The sequence below is a fragment of the Cheilinus undulatus genome, linkage group 18 (genome assembly GCF_018320785.1).
Source record: "Cheilinus undulatus linkage group 18, ASM1832078v1, whole genome shotgun sequence".
Lineage (NCBI taxonomy): Eukaryota > Metazoa > Chordata > Actinopteri > Labriformes > Labridae > Cheilinus > Cheilinus undulatus.
Genome location: NC_054882.1, coordinates 3,589,006 through 3,615,293, shown reverse-complemented (window position 1 = coordinate 3,615,293; position 26,288 = coordinate 3,589,006). Strand labels below are relative to the sequence as shown.

Sequence of the window (26,288 nt, the reverse complement as noted above, 5' to 3'; positions counted from 1 at the left end):
CGTCAGCATGGTCAGCTTGCAGGAATATTGCTAAACATTTCTCCGAAACATCAGCTGGTGCAACAATAAAAACCAAATGACTGCAAAGACATCCTTCTTCCTCCTTCCTCTCATAAAAAAACCACCGCTGTAATAAAATTTAGTCTCACTAGCGAGAAAGCATCCAAACAACTGGACAATTACACATTAAAGAGTCAGCCAAAGGAAGAGGTCGCAGTCTTTGGGAGATAAGCTGGCACCGTTACCTCTCAGTTGAATTTTGCTGGTGATGTACTCCTCTAATCGACTCCTCAGCTCTGGATCATTCTCAAAGTCATAGAAATGATGCTCGACCCACTGACGGAAAACGTTGAGAACCCTGTGAAGCAAAGACGCATTCCAGTCAGTTAAACATCCAACCTTTATTCTACACACTTTTACAGAACATTTATACCCAGCATAGCCAAATCTGTGTCTGCTACAATGATACAGAAAATAAGCTAACAATAGAGGCTACGCATTTATCAGGTCTCTTATTTCGTCGCTTTTGGTTGGAGACTGGTGTTTACTGATGCACCATGCTCTAGCATGTTTGACTCCCAAAGTTCTGTTTCTTTGACTGTTGTGAGTGCTCCACACTGTGCTCAGGCACAGAACACTTCCTTGGCTCTGGCACAGATGGAAGAGGTGAGCTAAAATAATTTACTTTGCATGTAATCTATGGAAATGTGCAAAAATTGCAGCAACATTTACCACAAGGACTCAGTGATTGGGGCTTTTAAGTGCGTTTTACATCGTCAATAAAGCTAACAAACACTGATCAATATTTTTATATCCAAATGCCATTTGTTGGGTTTTCATTCTCCAGTATTTTGGGGGTTTTGTTTTAAATTTTTAGGCATTTTTGGCTTTATTTAGATAGAATGGCTGAGGAGAGACATGAAATGCAAGAGAGAGAATGGGGGACGTGCATCAAACATACACCAAGACCCACTAAGCTACACCAGTCCCCGCCATCCTACAGTTTTTATGCACTTTTTTCATTTTGAGCAATCAAAACCTGAATGCAAATTTCTTCAAAAAAGTTTAAAATTATGCAAAACGTGTTTTTAAGCTTGCACAAGGATAAAAAATTGGGATACAAATGAAAGGAAACAACTTTTTGCTTTGCAAACTCAATTTAAAAAATGAATGCTGAAATCTCTGCATCACCATGATGAGCTCTAAGAGCACATATGATAATAAAAATGATCTAAAACGACATTTCTACCAGTTAAATCCTCCTCCGTTTTATTCATCTCTTCACTAGCTTCTGAGATATAATCTTTGGACCATAACGCAACATGGTGCTCATTTTCTTAACAAGCAGCGCCACCTACTGCTCAGCCTGCTGACTCACATAGGAGTGGACAGACGTGTGCATAAATTTTTATTGTTTTAGGCTGAATTTCCAAAAGAAAAATGTTAAAATTGTGGCTTGTATTTGCAAGGAAGCCCCTCTATGTTGCATGTATGTGCATGTAATCACTGCGACTACCCACTTGTGTTTCTCTGACTGAACTTTGAAGGTTTTTACTGCAGCTCCTCACTCTGATACCGAGAAGCTCTCCAGTTTTTAAAGGTACTAAACTATTCCTGACTCTTTTACTCCTTATAAGGATGCAAAGTTGAACACAAAAGACATTCTGAAGCCTGCCGGGAACACGCCGGCTTTAACAGGAGAGGGTAAAGAGAAACAAAGACAAGAGACAAAAAAAGCTTTTGTGCTTTTTGAAAGAAAGAAGCAACTTTCAACGACTTGTTTCAGGTTTGAAGGAAAAACAATTTACTTTAATCTTATGTAAAGACGAAGTGTCGTATTCAAACAATAAATCAAGGTAAAAGTCTGGTTTTCTCCACAGACATTTAACAAATAAACCTGAAAATACACATGGATGTACAGTCTTTTATCTGGCAGATGTTTTGTCTCTTTGTTTCCATTTGCTGATATTTTTTTCTCTTTCTGTAGATAAAGTCTTACTAGAACAACCTCATGAGACTATCTGAGTCATAACTTGATCATTTTTTGTACCTGAGCTGGACCGGCTGCACGTACTCCTTTCTGAACCTCTGGAGCTCGGCCGCCATCGGCTGGTCACCGTTCCAGAGAGCCTGTCGGTCCTCCTCGGTCGGTTCTGGCTCAGGGATCTCAATCCTGAGAAAAAGAACGATCAAATACGACAAATTAAAAGACTTCATATAAATCAACACAGGTGTATTTGACAGATCCAGGGGGTCTGACAAAATCTTGTACAGTCAGATACTAAATACACATTACCAATCAAACCTTAAACTTTATTAGTATGATATTAGTCAAAATATTATTGATGCAAGTTTAGATTCTTCAGCTGCAAAACAGAAGTTCTAGGCTTCCAAAAGTGGGTAATTTTATGTTTTAATTACCAAAATTTTCTAGTAAATTACACAAATTTAGAGAGAACGATAGAGAGGGCATGCTTTTCATTGCACTTATATGCTAGAAATGTCTCTGCACTGAACATTGCCAAAGTAAAATTTAGTCTGTGCGCAGAAGTCAACTTGATTTTTAGCAAATAAAAACAAGAAATTTCCCTTTAGTGCAGGAATGTCAAACTTAATCACAGCAGGGGCCGAACTCTGAATTTGGGTCCAACCTAAGGGCCGAGCAGGGTCCACATTTAACCATAAACTTTCAACCGCATTTTCACCCGCCATGAATTATGGGGGAAAAAAACCTTTGAACTGGTGATAAAGGATTTTGAGATTGAAATGGTCAAAATGATACGTTTAAAGGCTCAAAATCAGAGATAAAAATACAACCTTATTAGCTCAAAAGGTTCAAAACATGGCATTTAAAGTCAAAATAATGTTTTTAAATGGCAAATACATGAGATAAAAAGTTGAAATCATGATTCTTAACAGTCAAAATATGAGATAAATTCAAAATCATCAGTTTCAAATGTCAAAGCATGAGAAAAACACTGAAATTTTGAGTTAAAAGGTCAAAACATGACTTAAAAATTTAAAATTTAGGATCTAAAAGATCAAAAAATGAGAGACATTTGAAATTGTGAATTGAAAATGTCAACATATGAAATAAAAAAAGTCAAAAACATAACTGCGCCCTAACTGAGATGCAAAATCAAGAATATGAAATGAAAACATAAATGTATTTTACCACATTCCTGACTTTTTATCTAATTATTTTAACTTTTTACTTTTTCTAATGACTTAACAAGGATATTTTAAATCATCATGGTGAAGTTTACACTTTTAAACTGGAGGAAATCTGCAAATCTCCAACCAGCGGGCCAGTTATAATAAAAATATGGTAGAATCTGGTGGGCCGGGTGTAACTGTACCACGGGCTGGATTTGGCCCCCAGGCCTCAGGTTTGACACCACTGATTTAGTGAACACCTAGGATTCCAATTTTGTACCTTTCAAGGCTCTGATTTTTACACGAATCATATCAAAGTTTAAAGTCTGGTTTAGTAAAAAGCTGACTGGAATCATCTCTTGACTGTTTCACTGTTTCTTGAGCTGTATGCCTTGTTTTTTCTTTTATCTGGACTTTAAACTGTTGACTTGCTTAATTTCAATAAAAAGTGTTAGAAAAATGAACAACAGTATTTATAGCTTTGATAGAAGCACAGAAAAACATGAGTAGTTTCTCAGGTTAAAGCATACCTGTCTATCAGCAGCGTGAGGAGCTCCTGTGGTCTGCAGAACGACCGGTATGTGGTCAGAAACGTGCGTACAAAGTTAGGATCTAAAAACAAAACAGATTAAATAACAGTGATTTTCATAATCAAAATAACAATGCAGAGTTTTCAACAATCAGTGGATCTGGAAATCAGTTTTAAACAAATTCAAATAAGGCAAAAACTGTTCCAGAAAGTGTACAAAAATTATGATGGAGATAAAGAAGAGAGATTCTGCTTAACTGCATACATTCATGGATTGTTTTAATGGCATTAGTCCACTTGTAGAGCTGGTCTCAGGTATGGGTGAAGTATTTGTGCCCAAGTATCAGGTACTTGATGGTGAGAAGAGCAGTAAAGGCCATTCTTTACGTCTCCTGTCTAGTCAAAAATAGGCTAATCTCCCCAGCATGAACTTAATTCATCCTCTGAGCTTCTCAGAGTTTGTTGTTGGTGCCTTTTTTTTTTTTAAATAAAAAACATAACAGGACAGACTCCACTGTCAACAAGGAACATAAATGTTGCCCCTAATGGTTGCCATGATCGATTCTTCTTCTTCCTCTTGGTGGATTTTTAAACCATAGCTGCAGATCACCTAACTAAAGCTGGGCACACACCACAAGATTATTGACCCAAATCAGCAAAGGCCCAATTACCTGATAGCTCCTTCAGATTTTTTCTGTGGTGTGAGAGATGTTAAAAGTGATTTTTCCCTCCCTGATCTGCTCAAAAGACAATTAGAGCTGCTCCAATTTGATAAATGAAGCTTAGTGTTAGTTTTTTGCAGGACATAAAAGTCACACATCCAGCTGACCCCCAATTATCGTCTCCAAGGTCCAAAACACAGCGGTCCGATTAAATATGGCGTACTTCTCACTCATCCCTGCTGCATTAATGCTGATACACCATGCTCCTGCTGGCAAAGCTTCACCTCCTCCACCCTAGCCTCCTCTTTTATAGCATAGAGCTTGTTGCACACTCATATTAGATCCATACGTTTTAATCTGTACAACAATCAATACCCTCATACTGACTTGCACCTGTTATTTTGGAGAGGACATGAAAAAACGAATCCACTAGAGGTCGTTGGCTCTCACCGAGCTACTTTGATGCTGCCTTATCTGTCCCGTAGAGTGAGGAAAGAACGGTCCGTCCTCTGCTCAGTTGTACTCTTGTAGCTAATATCATTAATGTTTGTATTTATTAATAACTCACTCTTTATTTGTTAATATTTCCTCAGTAAACTTGATTAAGTTCTTTTAAATATATCTTCTTCGCTGTGTTTGCTTCTCTGGCCACATTGCTCAACACTGCCACACGATTAGCGGTGGTACTGCAACGTTTGATCAGTATCTGTAAGCTTCCAGAGAAGTTAGGGTTAGAGTACGGACAGAAAGGTCCGTCCCTATCATATGTGGTTCAAACGGAGAGCATGAATGAGCCTTTAGGCTGAGATAAGGCTCTGTAGTTGCAGAGAAGCGGGACAAATTTGTGAGCTCCTAGGCCAACATTTCTTTGACACGGAAAACTCTAACGGGGACTTTTTAGAAGAAAAGTTGCACTAACGCAAATCATACTTCGAGTGCCATCATGTTATTTATATAATATGAATTTTTAAACAACACTAACTGGGGCCATGTCTTTGGAGATGTGTTGTGTTACTGCCGCCAGAATCATGGTGTAATCTGGCAGCATATTTTGCAGATTATCGCATTCAGTTCAGTGGCTTCCTTTTGAAATCAGAACCATCAACAGACGACAGATCCAGTGCTGTTTTTATTCATAACCAAATTGTCCGTCTCCATCTCAAACTACTGTCTCTTGCTAACTCACTTTGGCCGTTTATTTGCTTTTCTGGTCTCCCCATGCTTTCTTCCTTCTCCTTCTGATACAAAAACGTGAATGTGCAGAGAAGAGCTTTCTGGATAGTACATATAGGTACATTATTTATACCTGATGGTTGCAATAGTCATTTTACACATCTCCCATGAAAGCTGCAATAGATCAAGTATGCTTGATACATCACCCAGCCCTATGCCAGGGTTAATGTAAAAGCAGCTCAGTGGGGGAGAGGAGAGGGAGAAGGCTTCACCTTTCTTGATATTTTTAATCATGTTTGGAGTTGGTGCTGATCCAGTCCGCTGTGCTGCCGTGGTCTGGTTTGTTGCACCCTCCTGTTGCTCTGTGGTGTGGTATAAACCAGAGTCTATGGTCTTTCAGACACCGGCTCTGAACACACCAGGTACTATTCTCTTTAAACGGTCAAATACAGAGGATAAAACAGGATTCTTACCAGCATACATGTGGTACGTGAGCCTCTCTATGAGTTTGACCACAGTGCCGGCCTTGATGAGCGGGATTCCCGTTTTGCTCTGCAGTTTGTCCTCAAACACGATATTCTCCTCAGAGTCCTGCACGGCGAAGCGGTAAACCTCCGGGGAGGGCAGTCTTAGAGGATGCTCCTGCTCCTCATGCTGCAGCACTGTATCCAACATACGATCCAAAGTGGAGCGGTACTGCAGAGTCACCAGCGCCGCCATCCACGCCGCTTTTTCCTCTGCCGTCCGTGCGCAGAAAACGGCACAGTTCTCGTCCTTTCCGATCAGTTCAAAGGCGTGCCGAAGCTCTGCAGAGTCCTCTCGGTCCACGATGCGGATCTTCCTCAGCACAAACTTTTCCTTCAGACGGTATTCGGCTCCACTGCCCGACCCTGGTAGCCGGGAGCTCTGATTGGCCTTACAGCTGATCATCAGGCCATCAAACAGGAAGTTGTGTCTCTCGTGTTTGGCGCCGGCTCGTATGAGCGGCCCCTCCAGGATGAACTCGCTGCAGCACTGGCCGATGTCTTTCCCCTCCCAGCCGTCGATGCTCTTCTGGATCTCGTTCATTCGCTTTATGGCGAGTTGTTTGCTACGGACTTGTCTGCTGTACAGGCGGTACATGGGCTCACTGAGAGGGGGAAGAAGTTAAAAGTCAGGAAAATAGAGAGCTTAATGTATAATCAAACATTAAAGAGCTTCAATGTCTTCAAAACATGAACAATGTGGCTGCAAGATTGGGATAAAAACTAAGAAAAGGGAAAAAAATGATTTAGTACGATACATGTAAATTACATGGATGATTTTCAATTGCTAATAAATGAAGAAAATAATAGAAAAAGAAGAAGCATACCCGGGTTTACGGCGAGGCTGGTGCTTGGCATAGATGCGCTCCACGCTACATTGAAGGTTTAACAGCGCTGTGATCGCCTGTTTCAGACATTCACAGTCATCTTGGTCATCACTGCGATCCTGGAGTTGCTGTTAAAACACCAGGAAAAAAAACTTTAGTTATACTTTTTTACTTTTGCAACACATTTAACTGTGCCAACTCCAGAGGAGTGGAACAAGAGAGCCTTCATTGATTACTAAATATAAATGTTTAATACAAGATAAATAACTAAGGAGCCGCAGATTCACAGCTGTTTCAGACTGGGTGCTGCAAAGCTGGATTTTTATCTTGGTGTTAACAACAAGAGTGGGCTTTTAGACATGTCTGCAACCTCTCAGCTGATTTATGGACAAGAAAATAATAAAAGGGAGCCATATTTACTTTGCTTGAGTAGATATTTTGTTCTGGCAACTTAACCAAGGCTCAAGCACAAAAAATGACACCAACACAGAAGTGAAAGTTGAACCAAACATTTAAAGTTTGATTAGATCAAATTAACCCTCTGAGCTCTAAACTATTTTTAACTATTAAGCCTCACCTGCACTACTGTCTTAAAAAGCTTGTAAAACATCAACCCTGTGGTGCACAGCCAAGCTCTAAACATCCTTATTTTCAGAACAACCTGGGCTTCAAGAGTATGTGTGCTGCAGGAATGTCACTTGTATTTTCAAAAGTTATGAGACTGTAAAGACAAGAATCTGAAAAATCTGTGACAAAAAGTCTTTGAAATATTCCCCTATTCATAAAAAGGTCCTTGCACTTCTTTGCATTGGCTGTTTTTGTGACATTTCTCAAACTAGTTCCTGTCTGCAGAGACACAGAGGGCTAGAACACAGGCTCCCCTTCTTTCCATTATGAGCTATCCAAGCGGTCTCCACCATGATCTGAGTGTAAAGACATGCAGCATTTGACAAAGCATGCCACAATGGTGGAAAAGCCTGCCTTTGGTTGTCACAGCCTGTCACAAAGCGATACAGTGCACTGCCTAAGTTGCTAGTGGCAGAAATGATCGAAAATTGATTGAGAGAGTTCCACGCTGGCGAGAAAAGCCTCTGTGAGGGGTAAGAAGGCATTGGTTCCCAGCCTGGGGTCCGGGACCCCCTTGAAGAGGTGCCGGAGATTTCGGGGGCCACGAGGCTCAGCCTGCTTTGAGATTGACAACAATAGATTCACTTGTACTGACTAAAATCATGATAAAACACCTATGAATAGTTTATGAAAAGGTCTCTTGTTAAGAAAACCTTTGAGCGGGGCTGTTTCATATAGATTTGAGTAATGAAAGTTGATGTTGTTTTATGTCCTCAGCTCCTCTACAATACAAGCAAGGGGGGCTCAGTGGAAAAAAGGTTGGGAACCACTGGGATAGTGTCACTACAGCAGCACAGCAGCAGGCAGCAAGAGTGGAAAAGTAGAAGGCTGTGATTTATGGTTCAAAACTTATTCAACTTCAAATAACCTGTGTCTGTTCTTGTCATATATGACAATGTCAGGCTCAGGGGCTCAGAAAGCACCAAAAATAGGACAACTAGCAACTAAAAACAAACCAAAAAAACAAAACCCAGCCATCTACATAATCTGAATGGAAAGAAAACTGTTTGTAAATCATGACAAAAGTGTAAAAAAGAAAAAAGGGGAGTACGTAAAACCAACCTCCTCATGCGGTCTTTGTCCATGGGTGTGTGCCAGCCACATGCTCCTCTCCCTCCTCCTCTAAATACTCCCCTCCTCCACTCTGAGAGCAGATCACACTCAGGTGTGCTGCAGGTAGAGGGAGGAGGAGAGCCAGGGAGACGGAGGGCCGGCTCTAGGCCAGGCCACATGTAACAACGCATACCCACACTGATCGACTATGCCATAACCATAGCACTGTTACATTACCAGTTTGAGCTTTTCAAAGTAAAAGCCTGGTTTAGCATTTTTGTTGAGAAACATTGCTTGTTTGTACAGAATACTTTTATTCTGATTTTTCACAGCTCAGTTATGCAATGACTCAAGTACCTTTGAGGGGAGATTTAAAACTTAAAGAAACTTGTGTAGACATAGCAGTGACAGCAGGGAGACGCAGCTAACCAAAGCACACCAAGCCTAGTATGAAAGACGCGATGGTTTGAGATGAAGCTGACACGTGCCGTAGCTGCAGCCTATTTGCACCTCATGTGAAACCAGCATCAGATAAATGTTTGAAAGCCATAAATAGATGTACAGAAAATTGTTTAAATACTATAGCCTGACTTTAAATAACTACATCATCAGCATATAAATGCAACTTTTAAAGACACATCACTATTGTCTGACCAGAAATTAAAGGTATAACATTATCTGTCCCAAGGGCAGTATTTAAAACAGCTTTATTGTGAATTAAGTCCACTAAATAAGTGTTATATCTTATTTGTGTGAGGACTTACCTGTAGAAGCTCAAAGTAGTGCATACAGTGGTAAACTGGGACCATCATCAGCTGTGGGAGGACGTACTGGACTGCTTCTTTGAAGCCTTCTGCCACTGACTGCAGACATAAAAACAAAAAAAAAGACCTGTTAGTGAGGAATCAGTGACCACGTCATGGATTGATTCCATCCAACAAGCATGAGATGACTACACTTGCTTAAACGAAGTACTAATTCACAAAATTCCTGCTTAGAATGAGAAATTCAAACTAGATTTATAAGTTTGAGAAACACTTTGGTAATGCAGAGCTTGTCAACTCATCTCACACCCCAATGCCAAACTCTGAGAGATCAATATTTTCAAAATAAATTCTAAAAATACTACATTTCGAATTCCAACAAGTAAAAATCTATTAATACTCCGACAAAAGACCATATTTGATAAAAGTGAAAAGCATTTGCAGTAACCACACACATGTATACATCAAATCAGTTTGGATTATTTACTAATCAGTCAATCATAATTTTCTTAGAATGCAAGATTATGGCCTAATGAGGGGGAAAGACTTTTAGAAGTGGCACTACCAGCCTGATCTGTGCTGCTCTACATCCCAGAGCATTCTGACGTGCATACTGGTCACACTGGCAGATTGTTTTCAAGATTTCTTTTTGGGCTTTTTCTGCCTTTCTTGATGAGGACAGTGGATGGACTCAGAAAAAGGGAGAGCATGGGGGAGACATTTGAGAAAGGAGCCACAGGCCAGAATTTAACCTGAGCCACCTCTCAAATATAGAAGTACATGTTGAAACAACACACTGCTAGCCCTGTGATTGGTCAGCTAGCAAATGCTAGCACTAGTGGCTGCTAGCATTTGAAAATGTCTACAGGTGTATTGTGTGCACTCTAAATCACCTACTGGTCGATATCTGAAATTATCAAGCATGTATTGTCTATCCATGGCACGTCCTCTGCCTTGGCTGATTCAGCAGCCATACTTCCCTTCTCCCATTTCTTATTTGCAGTAACAGCAGTATTATCAACTGCTGCTTGATATCTATCAGCTCCAAATCCAACACCACATGCTCAGTTTCAGCTGCCATAGTTTAATGCAGAATAACAGGCAGAAGCATGGCGGTAGGACCTGGAACTGGCATAAAAAAATCACCCTGCCGCTGGTGATTTTGGTGGAGTATTGCAGAGTGACGTGGACACACCACTGCACAGATATACAGTGCTCACTGTGGCGTAGGTTCAACTCAGAAGTTCCAACCAGGCTTGAGAAGTCAGATAGACCAGGAGGTGAGTGATGGAGGATGGAGGGAGAGGCAGTTGACCGAGTGAGGCTTCAGGGTAACCGGAGACGAGGCCGTCATAGTATCCATTTAAACCTCCCGTTCCCCTGATAGACGACTCAGAATCAATACGCTACTACTCAGACTCCACAGCAGCATCCACACTGTCTATGAGGGGAGGAGGAGGGTCTGAGAGGGGGGAAATAAAGACATCAGCTGGCTGACGCTCGGTGATGGACAACCAGGGGGAGGAGGAACAATGACCTAAGTTTAGATCATGATATTGATATGTCAGCATCCTGCACCCACTAAAAATCGTCTGTTTGCATCAAGGCTGCATGTTTAGATGCATCCGAGTCGACACAATGAATTTATGTTGATTGGGTGCAAAACTGCAGCTATGCATTTAAAGCACAAGCTTTTTAGTTAAGCCCCTTACACAAGTATAGTTAGAGTTTATCCCTGTTTTCTCTTGGATTTGTTGTCCTTATGAGCCAACACTAAACAAAAGAGAATAAGTCCTTTTTGTTGTCTGTGTCTTTGATTAAACACGTACAGATGCAAATAAGATGACTAGAGAGCTGTATTTTAAATATTTATATATGTATCAGAAAGCTGAACAGGAAGTGCCAATAAGCTAAGGTGGAAGAGCATATAGCCAAAAGTTGCATCACAAAATAGTGCCAAACACAGAGGCTTTTTTGGGTCAAAATAAAACGCCTCAGTTTTAATTTTTGACATAGCTTACTCTTGAGCCAACAGTGATTTTTGGCCCATTTTTACCCAGAACCACCAAGGCAATGCTTTGAAATGTCCACGACTATGCAAAGCATTCAAAGTGCAAAAATAAAATAATGTCTTTTTCTTAAGCTACTTTTGCATCCTGAAAGTAGTAAAATATTCAAGCAAAAAAAAGATTTTTTAAAACTTCACAGAGAAACGGCAGCAGGCGGGAATTCAAAAGCCTCCATCTAAAGCCTTGGACGCACCATTTTCCTGTATGGTCCCTTTCCACAAAGCAGCCCACCTAAGTATAGGTCAGTACGGTTCTGCAACAGTTAGTGCATTCAACTCTGATCTTACCCGTGTTTTTTATTTTTTCAGTTGATGTTCGTCCAGTCTTTCTTGTTGTGACTGGAAATCTGTCCCCTTTGAGAGATCTGGATCATTTGGCTCAGCTCAGTAGAGCTGGTTATTTCACTCCCAAATAGCTCTTCATTTGTTACCAGTTTGGCTTTTTAAATGTGGATTAAATAAGGACAAAGGACGGATGAAAGGAAACTGGCACTCAAATGGGAGCTAGCTACAGTGGCTCATGTTAGAGTCGTTTCATAGATTGTTTGTGCTTGGCACATCTTTACTCAGTCGCTTGCCCCACAAGGCTTATTTGGTTGATGAAACATCACTGTTTCAATAAAAAAAATGTTTGTGACTAAATGAGGATTTTTTTATATGTTAAATTGGCTCGGCTAGCCTCTTAACTCAGCACTAGACTCCTCTAGACTCTTGTCTCCCTTCATCTGACTAGATGATAGCCAGGAGGTCTGCAGGACTGAGTACTTTGTAATATTGATCACCTCCATGCCAGGTTAATTGGTTAAACTGTGGTAAAATCACTTATTTGTCAAGTGGAGGGATTATACTCAGTGTATGTAGACATTTTCTAATGATAATTGCAGCGCAGAGGCTCATTCAGAGCTTCAAAGTACAAACTCTCCTCCATTCCCATTGATTCCTAATGGCTGTCCCCCATTTCCTACCCCCCAATGGCCACATGAGTGTCCTCAAAATCACTGCAAATACTAACTACTAACTTGTTAGAACTAACTTACTCATTGGTACAGCCAATATTTACAGCTGATATAGGCATTTTTTAGGGATGCATAATATTATCGGCCTGATATCAGTAGCAGCAGATATCAAAATTTCTGCTGATATTTACATCCAATAATTTGGCTGCAAATATCAGCACACTGGTTGTAAATTTTGTTCATATTTACTAATAAATAAGTGGAGTTTTAGGCTGAACCAACAGACTGATGTCAGTTGAGGTCTTTCTCTTTATTAATTCTCATTCTTTAAACTGTTAAAGTGTTTTTTTAAGGATTAAAGTTTGTTTCCTTGGCCACCCTCAAACCTTAAAGTGTGTCCAAAACGACTGAAATTTCTTGTCCGAAAGGCATATTTAAAAATCTGTATCAATATCAGTATTGGCTAAAATGATGGCATATTGTATATATTGGCAAAATTCCAATTTTGTGCATCCCTAGCACTTTTTTATAGCCAAAAGATTGGTTAGCAATATCGGCAGAAATTTTCATATCTGCCTATACGATATGAAAATTCTTAATATAATGCTGATAATACTGTGCATCCTAGCAAAGATGGATTAAAGAGGCAATATAAACAAGTGTAAGGTGGCAAAAATGGTCAAAAAGCAGCAATAAAGTGTCAAAATGGGTGAAAAGGGGTGAAATTGGGTTAAAGGGGCAATAAAAATAAGTGTAAGGTGGCAAAAATGGTCAAAAATGGGTGAAAAAGTGTGAAAATGGGTTTAAGGGGCAATAAACATAAGTATAAGGTGTCAAAAATGGTCAAAAAAAAAGCAAAAAGTGTCAAAAAAGTGTCAAAAATGGGTGGAAATGGGTTTAAGGGGCAATAAACACAAGTTTAAGGTGGCAAGAAAAAGTCAAAACGCAGCAAAAAGTGTCAAAAATGGTTAAAAATGGGTTTAAGGGGCAATAAAAATAAGTTTAAGGTGGCAAATTGGTCCAAAACCGGCAATAAATTGGCAAATATGGGTGACGAAGGGTTAAAATAGGCATGACATGGCAAAACCTTGGTGAGAAGTGGCAAAAGTGGGGAGAAAAGTGGCAAAAAAAGGGCTGAAAGTGGCAAGAATGGGTAAGACATGACAAAAAAAATGGGGAAAACTCAGCAAAAAGGTGGAAATATTGGCCAAAAAAAACACCAGCAAAGATTGGCAAAATAGGAAAAAATGGATAAAAGTGGCAAAATTGGGGTAAAAGTGACAAAAAATAAGTGGAAAAAATGGGCAAAAAGCAGTAAAAATAGATTAAAAATGGCAGAAAAAGGAAAAAAGCAGCAAAAAAATTGCTAATAAGGCCAATGGAAATATACAGACAAAAAAAATAAAGGTTGACAATTAAATCCTACTGTATAAGTGCCGGAAACAAATTACTCGAAATGGATAATTTCTAAGGTCATTTTTAAGGTTTTCTGGGGGAGTCATATTTCAAATTAAGGCATAAAAGAGCCACATGTGGCTCCAGAGCCACTGGTTGAGTATCACTGCTTTAGAGTATAACAGAGTTGCTATATCATGATAATACTGTAATCATAGGCCACGTACCGGGCCTCATATTATGACTTCAACTCTACAGAAGTTTAGTGTGGTTTCAAGTTTATGTGTGGGCTAACTATTGTACAATATACTAGCAGTTAAAGTAGAAATAAAGCTGTTATCGTGATGTGACAGCATGCAAAAGCATCAGTGTGGTGTCAGCCAAAATATAAACACAGTTCAGCAGGAATACAGTACAGAACGACCACGAGAACAACATGTTCTCATTTCACAGAGGTACAGGGCTGCTTGAACCCATGTCACGCTCTTTTGCTGTCTTAATTCATGGCTTATTTTCAACATGAGATGTGCCTTGGGCCACCCGTTCCCCTCCTCCTCTGCCTCCTCCCCAGCAGAAAAATGGCCCGCAGTGTGGCTGCATGTTCTATTTTTAAAAGGCGATGTAATTTAGCCACAATACCAGACGCTGCAGAGTGCAGGGGCTGAGTGCTCGACAGACACATCTATCTGACAGAGGGAGGGAGGGAGAAAGTCAAGGAGGATGGAGGGGGAAAGATAAAGCACATGCAATGAGACAAAAGCTGGACCGCTAATGATGTCACTGCCAAAGGTTCGATTCCCTATTTCAGTGAGCATACATGCGTTCATTGAATACGTTGGGGATGAAAGCATCCACATAAATGGTTCAAAGAAAGGCTAGGAGATGGACGGACATCAGGCCAGGGATGAAAGCATGAGACACTAAAAAAAAGATCAGCAAACGCTGCAGAAACAGGCAAGAGCAGGTTCATAAAAACTGGAGGAAGGTGTATGGTAAAGGGAGGGAGGGGGAGGGAGAGACCATTACACCATCAGCCCATGGGACCATCGCTGACACACATAACCACAACACACGACCACAAACACATACACAAGGTGCAGCAACAAAGCAAAGAGGATTTACAGAGCATCACAAAAAGCTTTGTTTTTAAAGAATTAGAGTCTGTGGAAAACGCTGAAATAAGACGTTGACTTATCAGCAAGCGATCAACTGCAGATATTTAAATTTACATTTAATTCTTTAACTACCTGTAGAAAATTCCCTGCTTTAGTTTTACAAATAAAATGTATTATTTACATCATTTTTTTGTAATAGTCTCTGCAGATGGCTCCTCAACATTTATCTGGTTCTCCTCGAGGCTTATGCACATTAGCCAGTCACTGGTCAATCAGTATTTCTGGCTATTACTACACCATGAAGACAAAAGAACACTCCAAGCAACTCCAAGAAAAGTTTATTGAAAAGCAGAAGTCAGGGGATGGGTACAAAACATTTCCAAGGCTCTGATCATCCCTCAGAATTCAGTTAAATCCATCATGAAGAAATTAAGGACTATGTCACATGTGTAAATCTGCCTAGATCAGACCGTCCTCACAAACTGAGTGAGTGTGCAAGAAGGAGTCTAGAGAGAGAGAGACCACCAAGACACCTATAACTACTCTGAAGGAGTTCCAAGCTTCAGCAGATGAGATGGGAGAGACTCTGCAGACAACAACTGTTGGCCGGGTTCTTCGCCAGTCAAAGCTTTATGGGAGACTGGCAAAGAGAAAGACACTGTTGAAGAAAACTCAGATTCAATCTGGACTACAGTTCACCAAAAGGCATGTGGGAGACTCCATGGTCAAGAGGCAGAAAGTTCTTTGGTCTGATGAGATCGAAATTGAGCTTTTGGACCATCAGACAAGATGCTTTACACACCATCCCCACTGTGAAGCACGGAGGTGGCAGCATCACGCTGTGGGGATGCTTTTCGGCAGCTGGCCCTGGAAGGCTTGTAAAGGTAGAGGGTAAAATGAATGCTGCAACATATAGGTAAAACCTGGAGGATATTCAGTCTACAAGAGAACTACAGCTTGGGAGAAGACATTGAGCCGAAGCAGATAGAGAAAGCTACGCAGAAATGGTTTAAAGACAACAAGGGGAATGTTCTAGAGTGGCTGAGTCAAAGCCCAGACCTCAATCCAACAGAGTATTTATGGCTGGACTTGAAAAGGGCTGATCATGCCTAAACCCTGTGCAACCTGATAGAGCTTGAGCAGTTTTGCAAAGAAGAATGGAGTAAAATTTCAGAGTCCAGATGTTTGAGCCTGATTTGGGCCTATCCACACAGACTGAGAGCTGTGATTGCAGCCAAAGGTGACTTCACTAAATACTGACTTGAAGGGGGTGAATATTTATGCAGTCATTGATTTTTTGGTCAAAAAAGCCGTATTATATTGACCATGACTGATTTCTTAAAGGCTCTGTAGGTATCTACAAACTGCACCAGTGGCTGCTTCAGGAACATTTTTACCTGTCGGCTAGGGCTAGGTTCAAAAATCGATTCTCCTATTCAGATCGATTCTTTTATAAAAAATTACAATATCGATTCATATAATCTAAAGATCGATCTTTGAATATATGCCTTTTTCTTCTCCTGGCAGCTCCTTGCGCTACCAGTCTTAGACTTATGTTACTCACACAGCCTGAAACTTGACCTGCACTCGCCTCTAAAAGCATTCTCTTAAAAGGAGACTCTGATTCAAGGTTTAAATCTTACGCCCAAACATCTAATTTAGGATATCTGGGCACGTTATTAATACAGGCTAGATATCGCTTCCTCAAACCTATGTTGCTTCTTAAATGTAGAAGCAACACATGTTTTGTAACTAAAATATCCCTACATGAATCAAATCGAATTGAATTGAGACTTGAATCAAATCAGGACCTTGTGAATCGGAATCGAATCGATTCAGGCAATGAGTGGCAATACCCAGCCCTACTGTCGGCCTTTGTTGCTACAAATCATATCACAACAGGAGCCCAGTTTTGAAAGCACCAGAATCAGCCTTTAATATACGTCCTAAAAAATGTCAGGTTTGTTTTTAAAACCTTGTTAAGTAGAAGAGAAATCCCCTCATTCTGAAAACTCTGATGTTGCTCCATGTGAGCAGTCGGTCTCGCTGGTCTCTGGCCTGAGAAAACACCAGCAAATATTTCATCTTCAAAGGCTGCCAAACTACACCCCACCGAGCATAATTCAATGCTATTCTTGTGAGGAATGTCCAAATAAAACAATGCAGCAGCAGTGAATAAACTGTACACAGGACGCTGAATATGTCATGACATGCTGTCAGACGATATCAGGAGGAATTCCAACAGGTTGACTTCAAAAACACTCAGGAACAAATATTCAAACACTGTTTGCTCGGTATAAACACATAAATGACCTACATGTACCTTTATACTCATAACAAACATGAGTCTTCTTTTCAGGTTTTTGACATTTTTTCTTTAAAAGAAAGATCACTTTTAAGAATGAGAGGAAGGGCAGGAGAGGGAGAAAAATGGGTGATAAAAGGGAATAACACTGCAATTCTAAAAGGAATAACAACACAAAGACAACCACTATAAAAAGGAAGATATGATGGAGACATCTGCACTTTATTTATGATAATGCACCTGCCAAGAGGAATGACCATTAATTTTGTTTTCCTTTTCATGCTGACTGATCGAGGGAAACACATTCTGATGATTAGAGATGTCTTGATCGATAATCAGTCACTATCAGCCAGTTTTCATTAAAAATACATAAACATTTGACTGAAATCAATGCTGTAGTTCAGTGGTTCTCAACCTTTTCAGCCCGCAACCCCAAAATAAAGGTGCCAGAGACTGGGGACACCCACTGTACCTAATGATACTATTAATGATTACCATTTCAAAGAAACAAATTCATTTGTGTAGTAAACAGCCTTCCTAAAATTGTAAACTCCTTTTGTTAAAAACAGAATAATGGGTTAAAATAGCTAAAATGGGTCAATAATGGCAAAAATTAGTGGAAAAAGTGGTGAAATTTGATTTTAAAAGTAGCATAACTGGGTTAGAAGTGATAAAAATGTGGTAAAAGTGCCAAAACATTACCAAAAACTTGATTAAGGCGGCAAAATGGACATAAACAATGGTAAAAGGGGATTAACAAGTGGCTGCAATGGCTTTAAAGTGATAAAAATGGGTGGAAATTTGGTGAAATGGAATGAAGAATTGATGTAGACTGGCATAAAAGGGTTAACTTAGGCAGAAAAATAGGCAGAATTTAGCAGAAACTGGTTGAACTGGCAAAAATTTACATATCAAATAATGAAATGTGGTTAAAATGGATTAGAATGAGCAAAAATAGGCATCAAAAGTTGTTAATAGTGTCAATATTGTGTCAAAAGAGGCAACAATAGGCAGAAAGCTGCAAGAATTGGTTAAGAACTGGCAAAAACAGGTAGAAAATAAGTGGTGGAAAGGGTTTGAAGTGGACAAAAATTAGTTTTAAGTGGCAAAACTATGTTGAAATTGACAAAATTGATATAAAATTTTTATGAAAACTGGTTAAAATTGGTATGAACTGGCAATAGAGTAATTTAAATATATTCTTAGTTTTTAAAGGCATCTGGAGACCCCCTCTCAGTGTCTCATGACCCCAAAGGGGGTCCTGACCCCATTATTGAGAACCACTGCTACAGTTGCATATAACCAAAACTGATCATCTGTAATGGATGCTCCAGTGTCTGCAGCTGACAGAGGAAATGTGTGAACCGTGAGGTGATTCTTGACTAAAGTGCCAGCCAATAAAAATTAAGCATTGTTAATTAAATCAAACGTAAATGCAACACCTTTGGATGGTGGCTTGAAAAAACAAAAACTCTCAAATTGTCTGTTGCTGCTGCAGCTCAGTCATCCTCCTCCACTCAAAGCAGCTATGCAGTAAGTAAAGAAACAGCAGGTTCTGGAAGCTTCTCTGATCATCTTACCTGGAAGTAGAGGCCGGCGGTCGGCCGTGCCATCAGGTTGTTGAAGTGCTCGTGGAAATCTTTACTGAGAATGTCCTGGGACAGAGTCTCATAGGGGTCAAACGCCTGCTCCTGTAGACAAACAGAGAATAAATTTAACACCAGATAAGTGGAAGCAAAAATCACTCTGACATAAGCTATAATGTGCTCATTTGTAATGTGTAGTAATTAGTGTGTTCCTTAAAGCAAAGACTGCGCTACATGTTTGTATTTTGTTTATTTGAGCATCAGTACATTAGTGACAATGACTTTTGAGTATCCGGGTTTTCGTTTCTGCACGTAAACTGGGATATGCCAGTATCCCGGTTTTGAAAAACCAGGTTTTGTTACCTGTCGAACTCCAAAGATAACGGGATATTGTGCCATGTATACACCGTATCCTGTTTTCTGATAGTTGGCTCATTGCCTTGTTTCTGAGCAAGCTGTAAATGTGTGCAGCATCCAGCTGGTGATGCTTCCTGGTACTGCTGCTCTAATAGAATATTATGGGTAATCTAAGGCAGCCCAAACTTGAATATTACATATCAAAGATGTTTAATATTTATGAAATGAGACAGGTGAGCCTCTGACTCAATCAGGATCAGTAGATTAATTGCACTAAAACCACACACTAAAAGATTATTTGGTTACAACAAGCGAATTGAGTCAAAAGTCAGAGCTAAAATTATCTAGTGTGTACCCAGCCTAACAAAGAATCTTCTGATTTGCTCAAAAAGTCTGCTTAAGTAATGCATTCCTCTCATGGTTCAGAGGAAATTCAGGCATTCAGGCAAATATTTTCAGATTGGAAGGGAATATTTCTTACCTCTGCTAGATCCTCAAAACAGCTGCCCACCAGAGGATGAGGGCTGCCGTCGGCCGTCATCTCTACGGCGTCTTCGATCAGTCCGAGCAGCTTCACTGTCAGCTCGTGGATGTCCAGGATGTTACTGAAGATCACCTCCACATCCTGCACAGTGAGACAAGTTAAGAATTCAAGGATAAGAGAGGGCTTGTAAGGTGACTTCGACAAAATAAATATATATTACATCTCTGTTTGTAAGGTTGGTACTGGATTAAAGTGGTTTGAATGGTTTTAACAAAAAAGGAGATTTTTTTTGGGGGGGGGGGGCTCTGGTTTGGCTTAAGAAAATGTTTATGATGAAAACTCATACTTTGATGACCCTGAATTTTATGGACACCCATTTCCACCACATTAAAAAAAAAGTGAAAGTAATGCTATTCTTAAAAAAACATTTTTAGTCATAATTATCAGGTAAAAAGTCAAAATTGTAAGATGAAAAGTTTAAATTATGACATAACCCCCACCCCCCAATTATTAGTTAAAAATTTGAAAATTATGAATTAAAAAGTCATAATTATGACATATAAGTTGAAATTATGAATTTAAAGTCATAATAATGAGATAGGAAGTCATGATTATGGGACAAAAATCAAAAATATGAGTTAAAATTCTTAATTATGGGTTAAAAAGTCAAAATATGAGGTAAAAAGTCATAATTATGAGATAAAACGAACTTTTGAGAAAAAGTTGAAGTTATGAGTTCAAAGTCATAATTGATTAAATAAAAAGTCATTTTTGTTGTATAAAGAAACAAAATTATGAGTTCAAAAATTCTTCATAATTGGTTAAAAAGTCATAATTATGAGATAAAAGTTGAAATTATGAGTTAAGAGTGAAAATTGTGAGATAAAAAGTCAAAATTAGGAGGTGAGAAGTCGGAATTTTGAGTAAGAAAGTCAGAATTATGAGATAAAAGTTCAAATTATGAGTCTAAAAGTCAAAAATGTGAAATAAAAAGTCAAATTCTAAGAGAAAAAAAAAAATCTAAATTATGAGTCAAAAGTTGAAATTTGGAGCTGAAAAGTCATAATTATGAGATAAATCTAAATTATGAGTTAAAAATTAGTTTAAAAGTCCAGTGTAAAATATGAGTTAAAAAGTGAAAATCGGGAGATTAAAAGTCAAAAATAGGACTTATAAAAGTCAAAATTATGACATAAAACTTCTAAACTTATCTCATTATTTTGATTTTTTATTCCTTTTTTTCACATAACTTCCACATCTTTCTTCTTTAAGTCACAGAAATGGGCTTCAATAGATTTTACTTAAATTTTAAGAAATAAAGGAGATGAGATAAGTTAGCTGTTGTTTACGGCTGTAAGATAATTATCCAGACTCTCAAACAACATTATTGATAAATTGTTTTCAGTATTTCAAAATATATATAAAAATTTAAAAATTGAGAAATTTTAAACTTTTTGAAGTTGGTCGTTTTTTTTCCTTTCTTTTTTCTCTTTTATGTCTGAACTCAGCTGGATCATGGACAAAACATTTGAGATGTGGCGCGCCGGTAGTCGAGTGGTTAAGGCGCACGCCATATACGCAGGCGACCCGGGTTCGAATCTGGCCCGTCCTATCTAATAAAGGCAAAAAAGGCCAAAAATAAATCTTTAAAAAAAAAAAAAAACATTTGAGATGTCATCTTTGGATTTCATATTACCGATACCTAACGCTAACCAAAAAAGTGTTTTATTCATTGGAAATTTAAAACATGGGTCATTTAGGCACAAAAACAACTTAATCATTACAGTTAGTGGCAGGCTGTCACTAAAAAGAGCTCTCACTCTTGCCCTATCCTGTTAGAATTGACAAAATCGGTGATAAAACGAGTTCTAAAAGAACAGCAACTGTCTTAATTTACTCGAGAACCCTTTATCAAGCAGACGACAGCTCTAAAATAGCACCAAGAGATGATCGACTGCTACAGTCTGAATTATAGTGGAATCCTGTCATTATTTGACCCCATCTCTCTCCCGACGTCACTTCAGATTACACTGCATTTCAACAGACATCATTTAAAGGTTATTTTGGTGAGGGCTGCAGATGTTGTCTCTGTCTCAACATAATTACATGTTCGGCATTCCTCTGGGCCCCACAAAGGTTTATCCTCCTCACCCAAAAGATACCACAAATTACCCCACCCAGAAATATGCAACACCACAGCGACATATTACACTCCATTTCCATTAACTTCTCAACCCAAAGATACTCAGTTTATTCTTTAACTCTACTCAAACTATCTCATCAAGATTTAAGGACTCTGAGAGGATGAACAACCAAGTATAGCAGGAGCTGGCTTGGCCCTCTGCTAAGAGTATAGTGTGGATGAAATGCACAGAGCTGTTAGGTTATTAAGGTCAACAGGAACAGGGTCCATAGTAACTTTAACGGGGCGCCAGAAGACTCAGATTATAATCTAAATGGTTTGACATTTCAGGGAAGATCTCTACAGAGACAGAGCTTTTATTTTAAAAGTTGTAAATCTTTAACCAGACATAGATATTGAACTGTTCCCTTCAGATCCACCAGACTTCATTAACAAACACACAGCTGGTCTAAAATTATGACTGGTGTAACAATAACCATCTTAGTGTCAGCCTTTCTGATTAAGGTTTTCTCACCTGAGATGAGAAGATTTTGGGATTGGACAGGAAATGATGGCGAAACACTTTGATGATGAGGTCGAGCTCTCGCAGGTACTGACGCTCCTCTGCGATCTCCAGCCTCACCAGGTCGTCGTACGTGAGCTCCCCAGAGGACAGCGGCTCTTCTGTACACTGAGACATCAACCCGATGTCATCCTCCTGGTCGAACATATCCATGAGCACCTGGGCAGAACAAAACCGATTAGTTCCTTTATCCATTCTCCAGATACCTGATTTTATCAGCCGTTCTCCTTTCCTCACCTTGTCTGCACACATGGACACCTTGATGTCCTGCTGGCTGATCTCATAGTGCCGGATGTTGCCAACGTAGTTTCCTGCTAGCTTCAGTATGTCTGCTGATATGTACTCTAGCACAGCCACGATGTAGAGGGAAACATGGTAGTCCACTTTGTAGCCTAATACCTCCTGTTGGGTGGGAAAAAAGAAGAAAAACATAGGTCTTTTAACAAAGAGGTCAGTTTTACTCCGAATAAATGTTTCATTTTTGTCATTTTTGTTATCTAAATTCTTCACCAGAGGTTGTTTTTACCTTGAGCAGAGGGTGAATCTTGTCCACTGGGAGCAGCAAGGGGTTTCTCCTCTTACGTTTCTCGATGGCTGACTGGGCGTCTGCAATTGCCCACTTATCTATAGGGTGGGGAAACGTTTTCTGGACTCGTTCCTGGAGAGAAAGAAAATACTCTCTGGATTAATTTGGAACTATTTAGATGACTGAAAGCTCCCTTTCATAGAAATATTCAGTCCATCATGTGGGGTGTTTCTCCCTGAGTGTTTAGACAGACTCGGGTTAGAATCAGCTGCAGTGAGAGGGCCAATAAGGTGTTTTAACACAGAAAATGACTTTATAAATAAAGACATAATAATGAGATACAAAGTCATATTTATGAGATAAAAAAATCTAAATTATTGGTTGTAAAGTCATAATTATGAGATAAAATATCATAGTTATGAGATAAAAAAATCCAAATTATGAGTTTAAAATTCAAAATTAGGACTTAAAAGGATAATAATGATGAGATAAAGACATCAAAACTATGAGTTAAAAAGTCATAATTATGAGATAAGAACTAAAATTATTAGTTTAAAAAACTCAAAATGATGAGTTAAAAAATCCAAATTATGACTTAAAAGTCATAATAATGAGATTTAAAAAATCTAAATGAGTAAAAAAGCAAAATTATGACTTAAAAAGTTACAATAATAAGATTAAAAATCATTATGAGATAAAAATTCAAAATTATGAGTTGAAAAAAATCGAAATTATAAGATAAAAGCTGAAACTATGAATTAAAAGGGGAAAATTGCGAGCTAAAAACTCAAAATTATGAGTTAAAAAATCTAAATTATGACTTAAAAGTCACAACAATGAGATTAAGAGTCATTATGAGATAAAAATTCAAAATTATGATTTGAAAAATCAAAATTATAAGATATAAGTTGAAATTTTGAGTTAAGAAGTGAAAATTGTGAGATAAAAAGTCAGAATTATGAGATAAAAAACTCGAAATTATGAGCTGAAAAAAATCAAAATTATGAGTTAAAAAAAATTGAAATTATGACTTAAAAAGTCATAACAATGAGTTTTAAAGTCAAATACATGAGATAAAAGCTGAAATTATGAGTTAATAAGTGAAAATTGTTAGATAAAAAAAATCTAAATCATGAGATAGAAGGTCATAATTATGAATTATAAAGTCAAAATTAGGACATAAAAATAATGACATAAAAAAAGTCAAACTCTGAGTGTTTAGACGGACTCTGTTTAGATTTAGCTGCAGTGAAAGGGCCAAATAAGGTGTTTTTACACAGAAAATGACTGAAGTTTCACCAAATATTGGGAGTTCATGTATAGAAATAACTTCATTGTGCTTCATGTCCACTTTTGAATTAGAATTCAGATTTTTTTCTATTTCCACATAAATTGTTATTGATTCCTGGAGCCACATAGACTTGATGCATTCAGCAGAAGTTAAACTACTGCATGTTGAATTCATCATGTTAGCCTATCTTTAATGCTGGCTGGGGTAAAAATTAACAAGAGGCAGGAGAGATTATTTATATTTTTAAAGGTTGATTTAAAAAATAGGTTTCTTGCAGTAGTGGCTGGACATAGATCACTTTGTGTGTGTGCTTATAAAATTAAAAACTAAGTGGCTCATCATCACATTCTTCTATTAATCTGTATGTGTTAAATTAACGTACTAAGAGTGTTTTTTTTTTCAGTATTTTCACTGCATAAATAAATAAGTGCCAACTATAAGAGCTTCGTTTGGGGGATGCTCTCGTTTAAAACCATGATGAAGTGAAATGCAGTTTCTCTGGTGATCTTTTTACCTCCACATCCTGCACGGAGCGGGGCTGGGCCACACACAGCATGTTGAGCAGCTGCAGGATCAGCTCCTCGATGTGCTGCAGGGCATCCTCCTTCGCCAGGAGGTTTGGGTGGACCTGCTTCTGCACCTGAAGGTTAACAGACAAACACATTAAAAGAAAATCCGATAAGACATGAATACAGAAAAGACGGTTTAAAGAGCATCAAGTCTCCCGTGTTTTTGATTCATCCAATTTCACCTAATTAAGAGACACCATTACACGTTAAGCTGTGATGTGACACCGTGTCTGCTTTCACTTTGACACAAAAACTTCTTCACAAAGATGCGGCAAGTCGAAGGATGAAGACAAACACAGAAGTGCAGAAATTCTGCACAACAACCCACCTTTGGTGTGATAACATCTCTCTATAACAGCTTCAGAAATGGAAAATACCTATGTATTGTTCAGAGGCAACACTTGCTTTGCAACATGCAATGTTAGTCATATGACCAGAAGCATATCGTGATGACAATTCTGTGCTGTTAGATTAGAATGAAACTAAAAGGTTTTCTTATTTTATGAATAATCTGCATCAAAATCCTGAGAAGTTATCAGCAGTCTCCTGCATGCACGTTCAATTTACAGGTGATGCTGCCGCCGTCACAGATACACCAGTATGATGCTTGATTAAGCAAGGCAGCTCTACAGCGAGTACTTCTGCACAATAAGCAGCACCTTTCCTGTCCTGCAGATGCAGAAAGACAAAAGAGGGATATGCTTAACTAGAGGTGAGAGAGATGCAGAGAGAGAGTGAAAAAGAGGGTGCAGGGGAAAAAGAGAGAGATGGAAAAAAAAAAAGGCAGGACAAACAGTTTTAACAGTAGGACGTGATAATAACATTTGAGCTTCCCACCCTGGGTGTCTGTGGTAAAATGAGGCACACAACTCCACCTTCATTTTTCTGTTAGATTTAGCAGCAAACAACAGATAAATCTACACTTCATCCAAGCAATTACTAAGCCTCTAATTAGGCCGCATAACAATGAATCTGTCAACAAATATCTTGACAAAAGGGGAAAGAATCTTCTGCCGATTTATGTAGTCATTCAGACTCCCTCTCCTTTAGGTGGAACAAGCGTGACAGAAGGTGTGGTTTTAGGTGCAGACAGCAAAGTAGGTGTGGCATCATCAGGTCTACGAGTGGAAACGCCTCCCCTTTAACCGCCCTCCAACCTCCCAAAAGCTGTCGTCATTGGGGCCGTGCCCTCCTGCAGGAATGCTGTCAGTTGAGATACTATTATAGCACCAAACGCAGACTCAGAGGGGGGAAAAAAACGGCTGTGAGAGGAGAGAGGTGGATCCAAAGACGGCCTAACATTTACTCTCCTCTCACAAAAGCCAGGCCTGTTCACATGCTGGTGATGGAATTACCCGGCGTACAGCAGAGCGGGGCATTATGATGACAAAACATTGCCCCCAGATAAAGGAATGTGAGAGGAGAGTAAAAAGGTCAATGCAGAGAGAGTTCACGCATTCTTGAGCTCTGACTTAACTCAGGATGTCCCCTCCATCCAAAGTTTGACTTCATTAGTTTCAGACTAAATTATAAACCAAATTCCCACACTGGAGTTGAAAAAACACCTCCCTTCTTTCTGAATCTGTGGTGGATTTCTTAACGACATTCAGATGCCT

At 39.0% G+C, this 26,288-nt stretch overlaps 1 protein-coding gene across 1 annotated transcript in view; it reads right to left on the bottom strand.

Annotated features, from left to right (window-relative positions):
• Nucleotides 1-26,288, bottom strand: part of sos2 (son of sevenless homolog 2 (Drosophila)) — a 64,906-nt gene that overhangs the window by 11,923 nt on the left and 26,695 nt on the right. Inside the window, exons 2-13 of the mRNA XM_041812260.1 lie at nt 24,618-24,743; nt 22,813-22,944; nt 22,524-22,688; nt 22,239-22,445; nt 19,579-19,722; nt 18,735-18,845; nt 9,316-9,414; nt 6,872-6,999; nt 5,994-6,649; nt 3,687-3,768; nt 2,051-2,173; nt 246-358 (exon numbers count right to left, since the gene is read on the bottom strand). Coding sequence (XP_041668194.1) covers nt 246-358; nt 2,051-2,173; nt 3,687-3,768; nt 5,994-6,649; nt 6,872-6,999; nt 9,316-9,414; nt 18,735-18,845; nt 19,579-19,722; nt 22,239-22,445; nt 22,524-22,688; nt 22,813-22,944; nt 24,618-24,743 — 2,086 coding nt within the window. The remainder of the gene's footprint in view (nt 1-245; nt 359-2,050; nt 2,174-3,686; nt 3,769-5,993; nt 6,650-6,871; nt 7,000-9,315; nt 9,415-18,734; nt 18,846-19,578; nt 19,723-22,238; nt 22,446-22,523; nt 22,689-22,812; nt 22,945-24,617; nt 24,744-26,288) is intronic.